A 15,906-nucleotide genomic window follows, 5' to 3' on the forward strand; every position below is an offset into this window, starting at 1 on the left:
TAAAAACAAATATTACCAAATCTTTATATTTCTTATATTATCTAAGTGATACATGTAATAATTCAGTAAAGCAGAGTTTAAAATATTTTTTTAATTATTGTAAGTGTCCTGCAAAGTAGATTCATAGATCTGCAAAGCTGTTATATCACAGATATTTTATGTATATAGGTATTTTTTAAAAATACATCTAACATGTGATACTGAACTTTATTTTCATTCTGGAAGCAAGTTAATTCACTAACATATGGGGAATTAAACTATATTCCCTGGGAATAAAATGTATTTCCTCTTGATTGTGATGGTAGACTCAGTAAGTTTGAAAATCCTTCACCAGTGTGGCTTGCACCATTACACTCTTAAGTCTGTATATAGGAATTTGTTTCCTTTATGTAAATAAAAAGAAAAACGTTAGAAGTCCATTTCTATAAAATTGTTTCATTTTATATTCCCTCAAGCAGTTCCATCTAATTAAAGGAAGAGAATTGTGATATTGGAAGGTGAAAGAGTTTTGCATTGTTAGGTTGTTTTCTACTTTTTTTACAAAAGACAATCCAAAATGAACACTAAAGAATCTCAAATAATTTTAAAGCATATTTTGGAGTTAAAATTTTTCACTAACGAGGGAAATTTAAGGCAGCAAAAGGCTTGTAAAATTTGTTCTTCATAGGCTTGGCAGCGTGGCCTAGTGGCTAAGGTCCTCGCCTTGATCCCATATGACTGCTGGTTCTAATCCCGGCAGCTCCACTTCCTCTCTGTCTCTCCTCCTCTCAGTATATCTGACTTTGTAATAAAAATAAAATAAATCTTAAAAAAAAAATTTGTTCTTCATATGTGTAACTCCTCTTCACTATGATTTGGAGTGAAATTGAGCAAAAAATAGATAATGGTAAGATTAAACAGCACACATAGTAGTGTTAATATTTAAATATGTGGATGAATTTTCTCTTTTAAGCACTCCTTCAGTGGTTTGAATGATTAAAACTGATTTTGCTTGTATTCCTATACATAGATTAGCACAAAATAGGGACATTTTACAGCATTCTTAGAATGTTAAAACAAAAACAAAAATTGTAAATCTAGTGCCTTTCAAGTAAGTCTACAGTGAATCAGGTCCTTTTGCCTAAAGGTGTCAGCCTACCTTTGAAAATTATCTAAAACCTCCCCACAGCCCCAAAATAACATCTTTTGATATGACATGACATGTAGTTCTAGCTTGTTGTGATGTGAGACAGTGTTGTTCACTGACTCACTTGGTAGGATGCTAGCATATAACATTCCATGTTTCATTGCATTCTACAGAAAGATGGAATGACTGAGCATGGGGCCAGCTCCTTGCCTCAGTTACCAAAGGAACTAGCCAAGGCTTTGTTCTTCTAACCAATTTGATTAAACTGGATGACCTCAGATATCCTTTCAACCCTCTATGAAATCCTTCTGGAAGCAGATGCAAATCTGATTAAAAATAGAATCCCTACTTCTCATTATGTAACAGTACCTTCAAGAAGCCTTTTCAAATTTACATTCCATATTGTTGGTTCAAATACATGGGCTTTGGGAAGAGCAGAGCAAATCTGTAGACAACAGTTGGTGAGCTGAGCTCAGCCTGTGTAAACCAAAAATTCTGAGACAGTCCCATGCCAGAACTGCAAAAATAGAGTAGAAACTTGGAATGAAGAATTCTATTATCGGTTATGCTTAATATAGCACATTTGGAAGGCTGTGTGTATTGTACATGCACATCTTAGATCATGTCAGGTGAATGAGCATTGCAATACATTGGGTGCTCTTTGGATGTCCCTGGAGTGGAGGCTATATTAGGATTCACAAGTAATATGGCGCAGATCTTTGGGGGCTTACATAAGCCATTTGAACATTTCTGAGTCCATAAATTTACACTTAATAGCAGAGCCAATTCCATTTTGAATTCCATATAGAATTACATTCGATTTACTGTGCCAAATCTATTCTCTAGTTCTCTCAAGCATCTACTACATAAAATTCAAGACTTTATAAAAATAACATTGATAATTTTTTTGTAAAACACCCTCATAAAATTTGTCATGCAAATGATTAACTTTAGGTTTGATGTATAAAATGTTAAAAGCAATTGGAAACACACTGGATTCTTTTTTTTTAAAAAACCAGGTATAAATCCAATGAAGATTATGTATATGTCAGAGGACGTGGACGTGGGAAGTACATTTGTGAAGAATGTGGGATTCGCTGTAAGAAGCCAAGCATGCTCAAAAAGCATATCCGCACTCACACTGACGTCCGGCCTTACGTTTGCAAGTTATGTAACTTTGCCTTCAAAACGAAAGGTATAAGTCTGGCTTTCATCAAGAGGAAAAGTACTTTTCTTATGGCTACTTAGGATGTTGAATACTATTTTGTGTCTATTCTTGATCGACAACAAGATGGTTTTGTTTTGTGGAAGTAGAAGTCCGTGTTATATGTATTTTCTCCCTTGTGATCAAAGGATGCATTTGAGACTATGAGGCTCCTTTTATGACTTAATGAAGAGCTACAGACTTAGATCCAGGCCGGTTGTCTCCAAAGGAAGTGGCTAAGAATTGCCTGGATGGCTATTACCTCATGTTGGAAATGTTATGTGGTCTAGATAATATTCGCACCAGAACTGAAAGATTGTGGGAGAACAAAACAGGCAGTGGTATTAGAAAAGCAAAGCAGCAGCTCGGAAGAAAAGATGTGTCCATGGTCAGTTTCAGGATTATAAATAATGTAGAGCTCCACAGACTCCCAGGTGGGCCTCTCCATCCACGGTGGCATTAATTATGCATAGAAATTTGATAGCTGCTGTTCCGTGTATTTATCAGCAGGGAGACAATCCCTCACTCTCAGGCCACAACCGCTATTCTCATAAAACTAGGACTTGCCTTGAAATGATACTGTGTCCTTCCATTAGAAACTATTTGTAACAGGTAGATGTCTAGAAAAGCATTTTACTGAAGAAGACTGCTTCAGTTATATGACTGTAATTTTATAAGAGCAAGGAAATATTCAGAAAACCATTATTCTCAGAATACAGCTGGTGGTGAATTAGAGGCTGTTTGACTTTTGCAGAAGCCTGTTTTGCATTGGATCTAATACATCCTTCAGACTCACTGCTTCACTCACCTCACATCGGTTCCCATGTTTTCACTGTGAATTTGCATTCCATTTCATCTGCTTTGACACCCCTTTAAAAAGTAGCAAATAAAATAACCCTCCACAGAAAAACATACACTTCTTTGCCCTTGTAGTCCAAAGTCCTGAATTGTTCCATTGATTCCTGAGAAGCGTTGAGTGTATGGCTTTTCCACAATTAGATTCTACTTTGTGAAAAAAGCTATCAATGTTTCAGATGTGCCTCATTTGAAGCCAAGACCAGAGACAGTGTTCATTTGCATTTCAAAAGAAATAAATTTGAAGTCCCTGAAATAACTTTCCACCTTGGTATACTCAAGCCTTTTGTCTAGACTCTCAGGAGATTCCTAGGAGATAAGAGAATACAAATTTTGCTTTTAGGAAATCCTGCAGATTTTGCCATCATTACAAATTAATACAGCTTCATTTGGTGTATGTGTTTGCTGTGGGTACAGTTTTGTGATAAACTGAATGAAGACATGACACATTGCTAGCTATTTCAAAAAATCCGACTCAGTCTGCTGTCAACCTTCAGGCTGGTGGTTCAGCAAGAAATCATTTATTCTTGGTCATTATTATAGTTGCCTTGTGTATACACTTTGGGTATATGCAAATGTCTCAGAATTTCAAAATAAGCCAAACGTCCAGGAAGCCCCAACAGTTTTCACCACCAGCTGCATTGCCTAATGTCTAAATCCCATGTCTTTGGTAGCACAAATCAAGCACGTTTGTAGGTCCCGTCCCTCAGCCATGCTTTGCCCTCCCTGACCTAATCCCTTATTTCAGAAGCTCATAACTTCAACCAACCAGTACTTTCTACCTGCACACATGCTCCTCAGGCTTCAACTGAAGCCTGTCCACTTCTTGGCAGTGGGTGGAGAGAAAAACACAGAAGCAGCAGCACATATTCAAAACTAAATTAACAAATTATGTTGTCACGGTTAACATCCACAACCTTACACAGGCACATCATACTTGCACCCTGGAAGAATAAAATGATTATTCATTTATAGATTAATGAGTTTTTTGATGTAAGAATTCTTGGTCTATGTCTAACTTTTTGGACTCTTTAAAAAAATTGCACATGTAATTTTTTGATAAATAAAAAACATGGTACCTTGGTAATATTTCTGTTTGGAGTTAGCAAATTAGCATGTACAATTTACTGGTTTAATAAATAAGGCATAAATAAACAAGGAAAAATAATTAAGCAATATCGCAGTTTGGATTTCTGGCTGTTGTGTTCCATTAATCATGAGATTGACATCCTTACAAAGAGGACGGTGTATCTCAACAGGCTGAGTTTCCATGTAGTCAGGGAGCATTCTGAAATCACTAGGGACATGCTGTGAAAGCATTATCAAAGAGCACAGGGGAAAGTAGGGATATTTTCATGAAAGTAGGTAGAAAGGTTCCTTAGAATTGAATTTGTTCCTGGATCTTTGGGTTGTATGCTATAGAATTTTTAATATGGTCCTGTAATGGACACTGGAGCCAGCGTGATTGGATCAAGTTTTTAAACTTTCGTATATTCTAAATGGTGATAGTATAAAGATACAACACACACACACGAGTTATATAACTATGTTTTTCATCATCGTCGTCATGAGATATTTAACATTAAGCATTTTTGTTCCTAGAAAGATAGGGGTTTGTTTATAAATAAGATTAAGTATTGCTAAAAGTTTGCTGACATGTGCCAGACAAATAGTTAATACTGGGAACAATATTTCCTGAATTCAAGACTTTGAATTCATTGAAAGGTTGACGTTCATATTAGCTTATGTACCCCCCCCTTTTGATGCTTGGAGGAAATATCAATGCCTGAAAGGCAACACAGGAGGGATATGTTGAGAATATTTACTTCTGAAAGTTCTCAATACTGTGTGACCCAGGCTGTGTTGCCTTGCTGATGGAGAGTCCCAGACGCCTGGCCCATTGGAACCTTTCTCAGGAAAAGACAGTCTGAGATACTCAGTCCTGTTACTCTGGAGAAGACACAAGCCTGTATAAGAATAGAGAAACTTGAGTTTGTGCACAACACTCAACAATTTATATCTTCAGAAATCAAATTGTTCTTGAACTTGAAACAAAGAATGGTATATAAAAACAAGTCTATTTCACCCCCAAGATAATTTTGAAACGAACATTGTATTTTAGTAACCAGTAAATTTCTCTCTGCTTTGACTTATCTTTTCCAGGAAACCTAACAAAGCATATGAAATCTAAAGCACACATGAAAAAATGCCTGGAATTAGGAGTCTCAATGACATCTGTGGAGGATACCGAAACTGAGGAAGCAGGTATATGCCAATTTAGTGTACTCAGCTCCTCCTTGTACACATTGAAGCTTTGTGGCTGGGGGTGATAGAATAAATTTTCCTGTTATTGAAAAACTGATTGCATAAATATAGAAAATGAATTTGATGCATTGGATTACTTGAAACCTGCTAAAGAGAAATGAAAGCATTTCAGTTGTGACTATGGCTAGGGTGGGGGAGGGAGAAGGCTTTATTCTTTTTGCAACTATGAAAGGAATACAGTTGTTTACGCTTTGTGAGAGTGATTTAAGGTTATGAAATTTGGAACTTTGAAGAGCATTTTAATAGATTGCTGGGAAACCTGGTAGGAAAAAGAAAAAGAATAGGAAGCTACAGTGGAGAAACCAAGGCCAGACTTCCCAGGATGCACCTCTTCCACATAACCTTGTGCCTGAACCTGGAGAGAGCTAAATTGTTGAATCATTTTGAACTGTTCATACCCATTTGTGAGGGTTTTCTATGAGTGGTATGGTGTCTGGTGTAGCAGGTTCTATTCTGAATGGCAGGGTGACAGCGAAACCAAATGGATTCACAAAAGTCTGAACGAATGCAGGCCAAAGAAATGCTTGACAAGACTTGTAGGAGTTCAGAGGTGTAACCGTCTCCAGCGACTGGTGGGATAAGAGGAGCTTTCGCAAAGAGATGGGGCCTAAATAGGCTCCCAACCTTGTCAATTGTCAGTTGGATATTGACCTTTGTTATCTTTGTCCACCTATTTCAGAAAATATGGAAGATTTGCACAAAGCATCTGAGAAGCATAGCATGTCCAGCATTTCAACTGACCACCAGTTCTCAGACGCTGAGGAGTCAGACGGTGAAGATGGAGATGATAATGATGATGACGATGAAGATGATGATGACTTTGATGACCAGGGAGATCTGACACCAAAAACGAGATCAAGAAGCACTAGTCCTCAGCCTCCGAGATTCTCCTCCTTGCCCGTGAACGTTGGTGCCATGGCCCATGGGGTTCCTTCGGATAGTTCCCTGGGACATTCTTCATTGATCAGTTACTTGGTGACTTTGCCAAGTATTCAGGTTACTCAACTTATGACCCCCAGTGACTCAATTGAAGATACTCAGATGACAGAATACCAGAGGCTGTTTCAGAGCAAAAGCACAGACTCAGAACCAGACAAAGACAGGTTAGACATCCCTAGTGGTATGGATGAGGAAGGCATGTTGTCTTCAGAGCCAAGCTCATCTCCGAGGGACTTCTCGCCCTCAAGCCGCCATTCCTCACCAGGCTATGACTCTTCGCCCTGCCGAGATAATTCACCAAAGAGGTATCTGATACCCAAAGGAGATTTATCACCCAGGAGACATTTATCCCCGAGGAGAGATCTGTCACCCATGAGACATCTGTCACCAAGAAAGGAAGCTGCATTGAGAAGAGAGATGTCCCAAAGAGACATGTCACCCAGAAGACATTTGTCCCCAAGGAGACCTGTGTCTCCTGGGAAAGACATCACGGCAAGAAGAGACCTGTCCCCTAGACGAGAGAGAAGATACCTGAGCACCATCAGAGCACCATCTCCCAGAAGGGCTTTATACCATAACCCACCATTGTCCGTGGGGCAGTACTTGCAAGCAGAGCCAATTATACTGGGGCCTCCTGTAAGTATAATTCATTTTTTCTCTATAACATGTAAATCAAACCATATTGGATCCTTACAATACCACACTAGGGTGTAATCTGCTATAAATTGGGAAACTCTTAGTGGAGGATTGAACTCAGGTACAGAAAATAAAGCAAGGAGACGTTTTTGTTTCATGCTGTTGTCAGTAACACTGCTGTGGTATTACCCCCCAGCACAGAATTTATGACAGTCAGCAAATGGTGAGGCCATCCTAAGCCTTTTGAAGCTTAGCTAATTGTAGACATGAGCTGAGACCTTTGTGTGAGTTACAAGTGGTGAAGATTTTAGAATGGCTTGACTGTACATTCAGATAACCCCCGATGACATCCAGGTGTCAGTTAAAGATACTCTGTTCCAGGAATGGATTCTGATCCAGCCTGGATTTTCGTAAGTTTGTAGAGTCTCTACTTTGCCCATGGTAGATGGACACGTGAAACATCAGGGACCAGGAGAGGAGGGAGTGATGCTTGACAGTGTTCATACATCAATGGCATGAACATGTCTACTTTTCTGGCTGTTGTCACTGCTCGGTGCCCTTTTTAAGTAAGAGCATGGGCCCAAGGAGATGAGAAGTTAGACAAGCTAAAAGAGCATCACTGAAGGGATTTCTATATAGCTTTCTTTCGTTATAAATTAAGATGACATCAATAGTGATTGTGGATTACACTTAAAAGTAGGTATAATGCCAGTCTTGCCCTACCTCATTGTATGGCACAGTAGATTGTGATGTCTCTTAAATTTGTGTAGGATTTTAAAAAGTGAATAAAAATAAATCAGGCACTTAATGTAGACAGAAAATGATATCTTTGGAGTCCTTTGGTTTTCACTGTGTTTTTTGTTTGTATCTTGGTTTGTTTCCTGTGTCTCTTTGTTGCACTGTCTTTGCTCTGGATTTCTGTCCTGTGCGTCAACCAAGGGCAGATTTGCCTGGTCTGAACTCAGGCTTGTCACTGCCCTCACTCTCCCTCCCATCACCTTCCAGGGCCCTGAGTCATACGCTCAGGTTATCACCTTTAAACTGGAGGCAAGCTCCCTGTTGCATTCCACTCCTCTTATTCTCCTCCACCACTCCCTTTCCCCAAGCCCGATACCAACTTCATCATGCTGATGCACATCCCGCAGCAATGTACATAGCAAATCCGGAAGTAACCTCTTTGCCAAGAAAATTAATTACCAAGCTAAGGAAATGAGGCACATTTCCATAGTCTTATGTCTTGCAAAAGTAGAAAGGAGGGCTCCTGTACAGGTCATGGCATCATAGCATAGAGAAGTAGATCCCACAGACTGCAGAAACCTGAGTCTACAGTGAAAGTCAAATACCTTGGTGCTGGTGAGCCTGCTGAGATGGTCTTTCCACCCACTCTTCAGCTCCCGCTCCAGCCCTGGCCAGTCAGACTGAGTGCAGCCACTCCCCTCATGTAAACACACCGTCAATGGATGAGAGGACCCCATAGTCCACACAGAACACGTGCATTTGTTGTTTATGTATACACCCAGAAAGTTGTTGCTAGAAAATGACTATATTAGTTCCTGAGTTTGTACTAGTTTTCTAGTTTTTTTGAGGGGGAGGGAAAAAGGTTATTATTTTTGTTTTTACTTTTTTGCAGACTTGGGAGGCCAGAACCATGCAACAATTGCCTAATCCTCCACCTGCAAGTGCCAGCATTCCGTATGGGTGCCAGTTTGTGTCTTGGCTGCTCTATTTTCCATCCAGCTCCCTGCTTGTGGCCTGGGAAGGCAGTGGAGGATGACCCAAAGCCTTGGACCCCTGCACCCGTGTAGGAGACCTGAAAGGAGCTCCTGGTTCCTGGGTTCAGATTGACTCAGCTCCATCTGTTGTGACCATTTGGAAAGTGAACCAGCAAACAGATCTTTATCTCCTTCTTTCTGTAAAATCTGCCTTTCCAACAAAGTTGAATTAATGTTTTAGATTTTTGTTTATTTTTTATCTGGGATGCAGATTTACAGAGAGAGAGAGAGAAATGATCTGTCTCCTGGTTCACTCCCTAAATGATCACAACAGCTGGAGCAGAGCCTATCCAAAACCAGGAGCCTGGGGCTTTTCTCAGGTCTCCTGAATGGGTGCAAGGGCCCAAGGACTTGGGCCATCTTCTGATGCTTTTCCAGGCCACAGGCAGGGATCTGGAAGTGGAGCAGTGAGACTCAAAATGATGCCCATGTCGGATGCTAGCACTGCAGGGGGAAGATTATGTTGCTAAGCCACTACATTGGCCACTATTTTTGTTTGTTTTGAATACCAGCTTACCTGTGTTAAACTTCAGCTTTGATGAAGCCTTTGGTTTGTTTCCCAGTTTAGTTCCCTATGGAGAATGTATTACCTACTGCACTGTTTTCATGATTCAAAGGATAGACTATGGTATCCTCTAGGAAAATAAGACCCAGGGTCCCAGATACTTCTCGTGGGGGACTTTCTTTGATTTAGAGGTTTAGCAGAGGATTTTCATTTTCGCTACGTGTGGCTAAGTTTTTTGTGATCAGATCAAGATGCCACTGACAAACTCTGTAAGGTATTCCTCCTGGTTATTATTGTGTAGGATGAAGGCTTTGTCTTCTCTGAAACATATATGAAGCTATAAAATGGGAATAATTTCGAATAGTCTTTTTGATATAAATTCTGGTAACAATACTTTGTCTCTTTGCTTAATAGTGACAGAGGGCCCATAGGACAGTGACTGTTATGAACATGCTTGAAGCCCTGCGTGGCATACCCATCTCCCAGCTCAACTTGGAGAGAGCAGGTCTGGGGAGAGGCAAGATGCAATCACTAGGCCTCCTACTGCTTTGCCATTTCTGCCCAGTTGGCCCCTAGTTAGTTTAGATTGCTGTGTAGAACATGAAGTCCAGAGTCCTTGCTTCATTCACTAAGTAAATAATTTTGAGGATCTACTTCATATGAATATGGGAGTCAATAAAATAATGATTTCTCACCTTACCTATTCTTTCTTTCTCCTTTCATTCTTCCTCCCTCCCTTCCTTTCTCTCTCTCTCCCTTTGAGGGGCAAAAAGTGACAGTTTCTGTTTGGTGGTTCACTCCCCAAATTACCACTATTGAGGCTTGGCTGAGGCCCCAGCCAGATTCTGGGAACTCAGTCCAAGAGGCCCCCAGATGGGCGACAGGAACCTACTTACTTGGGTCATCATCAGTGTCTCCCAGGAACAACATTCGTAGTTAGCTGAAGTTAGGAGCCAGAGCAAGGACTCAGACCCACGCATCGGTTCACTGCACTGACTCCCCATTGGCTTCTGAAGACCCTGCTGACACCGTCTTGGGGTAAAAAAAGGCAGTTTCCAAAAGTTCATGAAATTGACATTGAAAGGTAAATTTATTTTAGCACCAAAATTTAGAAATTCATGAGTAGATTTTTCTTCACTTCAGATACTTTTTATGAATTTTTAAAAAAACCCTTCATGCATGAACTTTAAAATTTTTTTGCACCAGAATAATGTGTCTTTCAGTTCCATTTTCCATGAACTTCTGAAGCAACCTCATATATCTGAAACTCGGAATGCATGCATATCTGGCTGCGGATGCAGCCTGATATGTATGTAGGAATTCATAATTCACACTTTAATTTATTACTCATTTTTCCAAAGATTTTTCTTATTGAGCTTCAAGTAAGATGGGAATTTGTTTACCAAGTTAACGTCCAAATTACAAAGCAATAGGATTGCAAATGGAGAAATAATGCAAGTAGAGAAAATTTATTTCTACCTTATTTGAAAAGTGACCATGGGATAAATGAGAGAAAAAAGCTTGTGGAAATGATGAGAGGAACCCGGGGCCATGAGAGTGAAGACAAGCTAGAAGTTCTCCATGTACCGTTTCCTCTGTGGTTGTAGTCATTGTGTTATTGATCCACAGAGTTCTCAACCTGACTCTTTGGTTAGTAAAACAATATTTAGCTATAGAAGGCAGTGGATCACCCCCTCTGTCAACCTGGAGTCAGGGATTTGTTGTGTGACATGTCTCTCCTGTTGCCTTTTGTTGACTCTGCCTCTGTTTCCCCTGGAGATCTCAAGCTGATTGGACATGTGCCACCAGAGAACAGCAGCTGAAAGCTAAAGACTTCCCTTGGAAGTACATTTATTTGAGTCTTGTCCAGGATTGTTGTTGTATCCATTACAGTCCTTCCACCTTAACTGATATTTGATGAAGAAAATGTGCCTTTTTCCTCCTCTAAATTAGAGCTAGTGTAAGAGATTGTGTAGATGTGCAACCATAAGAGTCCCACCTTTGTTATCTTAGAAATCATAGTGATTATACCATTACCTTTGTTTCTAGCTTGAAAATGGTATATGGGCCAGCCTTGTGGCACGACAGGCAAAGTCATGTCCTGTGGTGTTGGCATCCATATGGGCACCAGTTCAAGTCCCAGCTGCTCCATTTTTAATCCAGCTCCCTGCTAATGGCCTGAGAAAAGTAGCAGAAGATGGCCCAAGTGCTTGGTTCCCTGCCACTCACGTAGGAGACCCAGATGGATCTCCTGGCTCTTTAGCTTTACCCTGGCCCAGCCAGGCCAAAGTGAACTAGTGGATGGAGAACTGATCTCTCTTTCCCTGTGTCTCTTTTCTGTTTACAGAAAAAGGTACATCTCAGGGAAGGGTCAGGACCGATCACGGCCCAGAGTGCAGACAGAATGCATGGCTTACCATTTCTCAACCAGTGTCACAGTCTTAAATTGAACTGGATAAATCCTAAATGATATAGAACATAACTTGAGTTTTGAAAGTCAAATATCTGAATTGAGTTAGAACCTTTTTGTCTCACTCCTGTATTATTGCCATATTTGACAAGTTTTAGCCATCTTATTTTAAGTTCCCCCAAAATGGCAATTTTTAGGAAAAAGAAGTAAAATCTACCCAGTACATAGACAGATGTCAATCTTTTCACTTCCTATTGAATTTGAAAATTTATTATTAGTGTATGTGACTTTTGCTCAGTAAACTTTTCCTGGTACTTAGCTGTTGTTTTCATTTGCTCACAATGTGAACTATGTCTCTATCTATTAAGAAGTGCACAGAATACTTTCACTATGCTGTTTGAAAACAAAAGTGACAGGACTGTTGTAGTGGTGCGTTGGGTGAGGAGTTGCTTTCAGGCCTGTATGCTGTAGAATGAGGCTCTTTGGAATCCCTGATATTTCACTTCCTATCTAGCTGCATGATAATGCACGTGGGGAGGCTATAGCTAATGGCCCAAACCTTGGGTTCCACCCTCCTCCTGGGAGCTGCAGATGGAGCACTGGGCTCCTGGTCTCAGCTTGGTCCAGTCATTTGGGGTTGAATCAGCAGGTGGAAGATCTCTTTCTCCCTCTCTTATTTCTCCCTTTCTCTCTCATGTTCTGTATTTTCTGTCCCCAATGTTTTTTTTTTAAGAAAAGTAAGAGTAACCGCATGAGTCATTGGCTTCATTTCTTTTGAAAAACTAACACAAAATAGTTTTTTATAAATTGTGTTTATTTGAGAGGCAGACAGTGAGGGAGGCAATAGTCAGAGAAGGATCCAGGCCCAGAGAGCTCCCATCCACAGCTTCACTCCTAAGATGCCCTCCGATCCTGGGACTGCCTGGCCCTGGGACCCAGGGGCTCTGTCCAGGTTTCCTCTGGGGATGTCATGAACCCGTCATGGGAGCCATCAGAGCTGCCTCCCTGGGTGTGCATTCCAGGCATCTGTGATGGCAGCAGGAGGTGGATACTGGCTGTGGACACTCTCACCTGGGCCACATACTTGTCGTGAAAAATGAAAACTTGAAATATAGTTGAGTACCAAATCTTTCCTTGGTAGTGGGAGTGAGTGAAATAGTGAGACCTATGGAGTCTGAGCTTGGTGTCTCTGTGTCTCCCATGCAGAATTTAAGAAGAGGATTACCTCAGATTCCTTACTTCAGTCTCTATGGAGACCAAGAAGGTGCTTACGAACATCAAGGCTCTAGCCTTTTCCCTGAGGCTCCTAATGACTATGTCTTCAGTCATCTTCCACTTCACTCTCAGCAACAAGTACGAGCTCCTATCCCCATGGTGCCAGTTGGTGGGATCCAAATGGTTCACTCCGTGCCGCCGGCCCTTTCTGGTTTACATCCTCCACCCACATTGCCTCTGCCCGTGGAGGGCTCTGAGGGAAAGAAAGGAGCTCCAGGTGAGTCCTTTGCGAACGATCCCTACATGCTTTCCAAACGGCACGAGAAACGAGCTCCTCAGGCACTGCAGCCGTCTGGTCTACCTAGCACTCCGTCTTCTCCTCGGCTACTGATGAAACAGAGCACTTCGGAAGACAGCCTGAATGCCACCGAGCGGGAACAGGAGGAGAATATCCAGACTTGTACAAAAGCCATCGCCTCTCTCCGGATTGCCACAGAAGAGGCAGCTCTGCTTGGGGCCGACCAGCCAGCACGAGGGCAGGAGCCCCTGCAGAAACCCCCGGAGAGTGCACAAGTTAGCATTAGACACTTTAGCGGACCTGAGTCAGGTCAGCCCTGTACCTCAGCTCCCCACCCTGACTTGCATGCTGGTGAAAAGGACACTTTTGGGACATCACAGACTGCGTTAGCTCACTCCACGTTTTACAGCAAGACTTGTGTGGGCGAGAAACGGTCAGACTCCCTCAGCAGCAAGGGGTTGTCTTCAAGCACAGAGGGCGAAGAACCTTGTTCAGAGAAAACTCCACTCCATTGATCTAACATGCATGGAAACTTTCACTTCCGCCTTTTCCCATTTTGTTTTTGTTTTTGTTTTATTTTTTGTTTTTCTAGAAATAGAGGTAATCAACTTTATAGCATGCCTGTCCTAAGTTACAGTAGTTTGCTATTATATATACTTTTGTTATATCAAAAGAATTAGGTAAATTAACAAGTCATCATGAGCCTGACCAAAACAAAATTTGAAATTAACCTATTGGGTCTGGTACTTTTAAAATTGTACAGATGTTGTGCCTTTTCTTTACTTTGCTTATATTCTTATAAGCATTTTTTAGCAGTAATTTGTACATATTTTAGAATTTGTGTATCTGCTTTGTAATAAATGTAATTTCTTTCCTTTTTTGGACACTTGGATCTAAATGATGTAAAGCGAAACAGCATCAATATATATGTGAGGTTGCACTAAAACATATTTTTATATGATTAAAACTGAACAGCTTTTATGTACAGCTCTGATTCTGTAATACTAATATTTATTTACTTTGTTTCATAAATTGTACATTTTTTCTTAATGTTGTGGATTGCTTTTCTATGTGAAGCATGGGATTTACTGTTGCGTAGCTAGAACAAAAAATGTACATTGTAAACAAGATATTTAAACTAGAGTATCTTATTCTGCACTTACGCATTAGTTTAAAAAAAAAAAGATAAAGGGTGTATCAGTCAGTTCTTAACTCTTGTAAATTTTTTGTCTCTTGTTTGCTGGATTGACCATAACTTAAGTGCTGGTTGTGTTTTTAAACTGATAGTACCGTAAAGCATTAAACGATGTGCTATTGTGAGTTTTTTCAAAGCTTTATAAATCAGTTATAAATAATATTAAAAAAAGTATTTGGTCTTATGTGAACATGTGGATCTATATACTCATCTAAAAATATGGGAAAACATTCCGCCCCATGTAAATATGTACAAGTGCATCACTGGTACAATTTTATGTAACTCAGTTGGACAGGAGGTTGCCACAGACCTATGCTAGGGTGTCTTTAAAAATTAAGGTGACGGAGCACATGGGACTGTGTAGAGCTTGGTTATCGGCCGGCCCGGTGGCTTGGCAGGCAGTGCGGGGCGCTGCCAATAGAGGTGACCTGGGCTTAGAAGGTTCTTTGGTTTTTTGTTTGCACAAGATGGTTACTGGACTGGAGGCTCCACAGAGGGGTCGCACGTCAACTCAGAGGGGTGGGTATGGAAGCAGGGAAGGGTGCTGGAGGTCTGCTCCCCTCTCTTCCCATCAGCCCACCCATGTGGTAAGAGGGTGAACACCAGTGCTGGGTGAGTCACCCTCCCCTTGTGTTGGAGGGAAGTGTGTCTTGCTCCTGGCTGTCTCAGGGGGAACGGGGGAAAGAGGCATTGTGAGGAGAAAAACTCCTGGGAGGACAGTGTTGTTTGCATGTAACACTCCAAATGGCTGGTGGTTAGGGTGAGCAGGGGAAGCGCCTTTGTGGGGCTAGAAGTGTGAGGAGAGCACAGGGGGTAAAACAACATGTGCACACACACGCACACACACAATCTGGGTTATCTTTGTGCTATATAGTGGATTATAATTCTGTGAAACCAAGTTTGTATATTGAATTACATTAAGGAGTGTTCTTTAAAAAGAGAAATAAATATACAATTACATACTTGAGGTGTTCAGTTCTTATGTGTCTAATTTCCCAGTTTTTCCAATTTGGTTTCTAAAGAAACGCTGATGGTACAACCTTGCCTCTGTGGTTTCAGTTGTTCTGCGTGTCTTGAGCTATGCTGGGTATGGATGCGGGGAACAGGGGAGAAAACAGGCATCGCCTCCTTAGCTCACCTGACTGCAGCAGGATGGGATTATTGCAGAGTGAGTCCTGGAAATGGATCGCTCAGATTTGAGCCTAGAATTAACTGTCCTGTGTCTGAAAAGTCATGAATGAAGAAAAGCATCACTCTGGCTTCTGCCTGACCGCTCCTGTCTCACAAATATTTAAAATTCTACTGCAGGAACAGCTGCTTGACTTTTGCTCAGGAGAGAAAGTAAGACATCAAAATAGACTGTAAAATATCCACAAACCACTAATTTCGTCCATTACAGAGACTGAAACCTTTTAAATAATAAAAA

The 15,906-nt window shown here is 40.9% G+C and overlaps 1 protein-coding gene across 8 annotated transcripts in view; it reads left to right on the forward strand.

Annotated features, from left to right (window-relative positions):
* Window positions 1-15,445, forward strand: part of HIVEP2 (HIVEP zinc finger 2) — a 191,847-nt gene extending 176,402 nt beyond the window's left edge. For all 8 annotated transcript variants that reach the window (XM_058669217.1, XM_058669441.1, XM_058669284.1 and 5 more), the window contains 4 exons: window positions 2,146-2,321; window positions 5,349-5,450; window positions 6,190-7,085; window positions 12,979-15,445. In XM_058669217.1, the coding sequence (XP_058525200.1) occupies window positions 2,146-2,321; window positions 5,349-5,450; window positions 6,190-7,085; window positions 12,979-13,800 (1,996 nt within the window). In that variant the 3' untranslated portion in view covers window positions 13,801-15,445. The remainder of the gene's footprint in view (window positions 1-2,145; window positions 2,322-5,348; window positions 5,451-6,189; window positions 7,086-12,978) is intronic.
* The last annotated feature ends 461 nt before the right edge of the window (window positions 15,446-15,906 follow it).

Source organism: Ochotona princeps, chromosome 1 (assembly GCF_030435755.1).
Source record: "Ochotona princeps isolate mOchPri1 chromosome 1, mOchPri1.hap1, whole genome shotgun sequence".
In the NCBI taxonomy this organism is placed as follows: Eukaryota; Metazoa; Chordata; class Mammalia; order Lagomorpha; family Ochotonidae; genus Ochotona; species Ochotona princeps.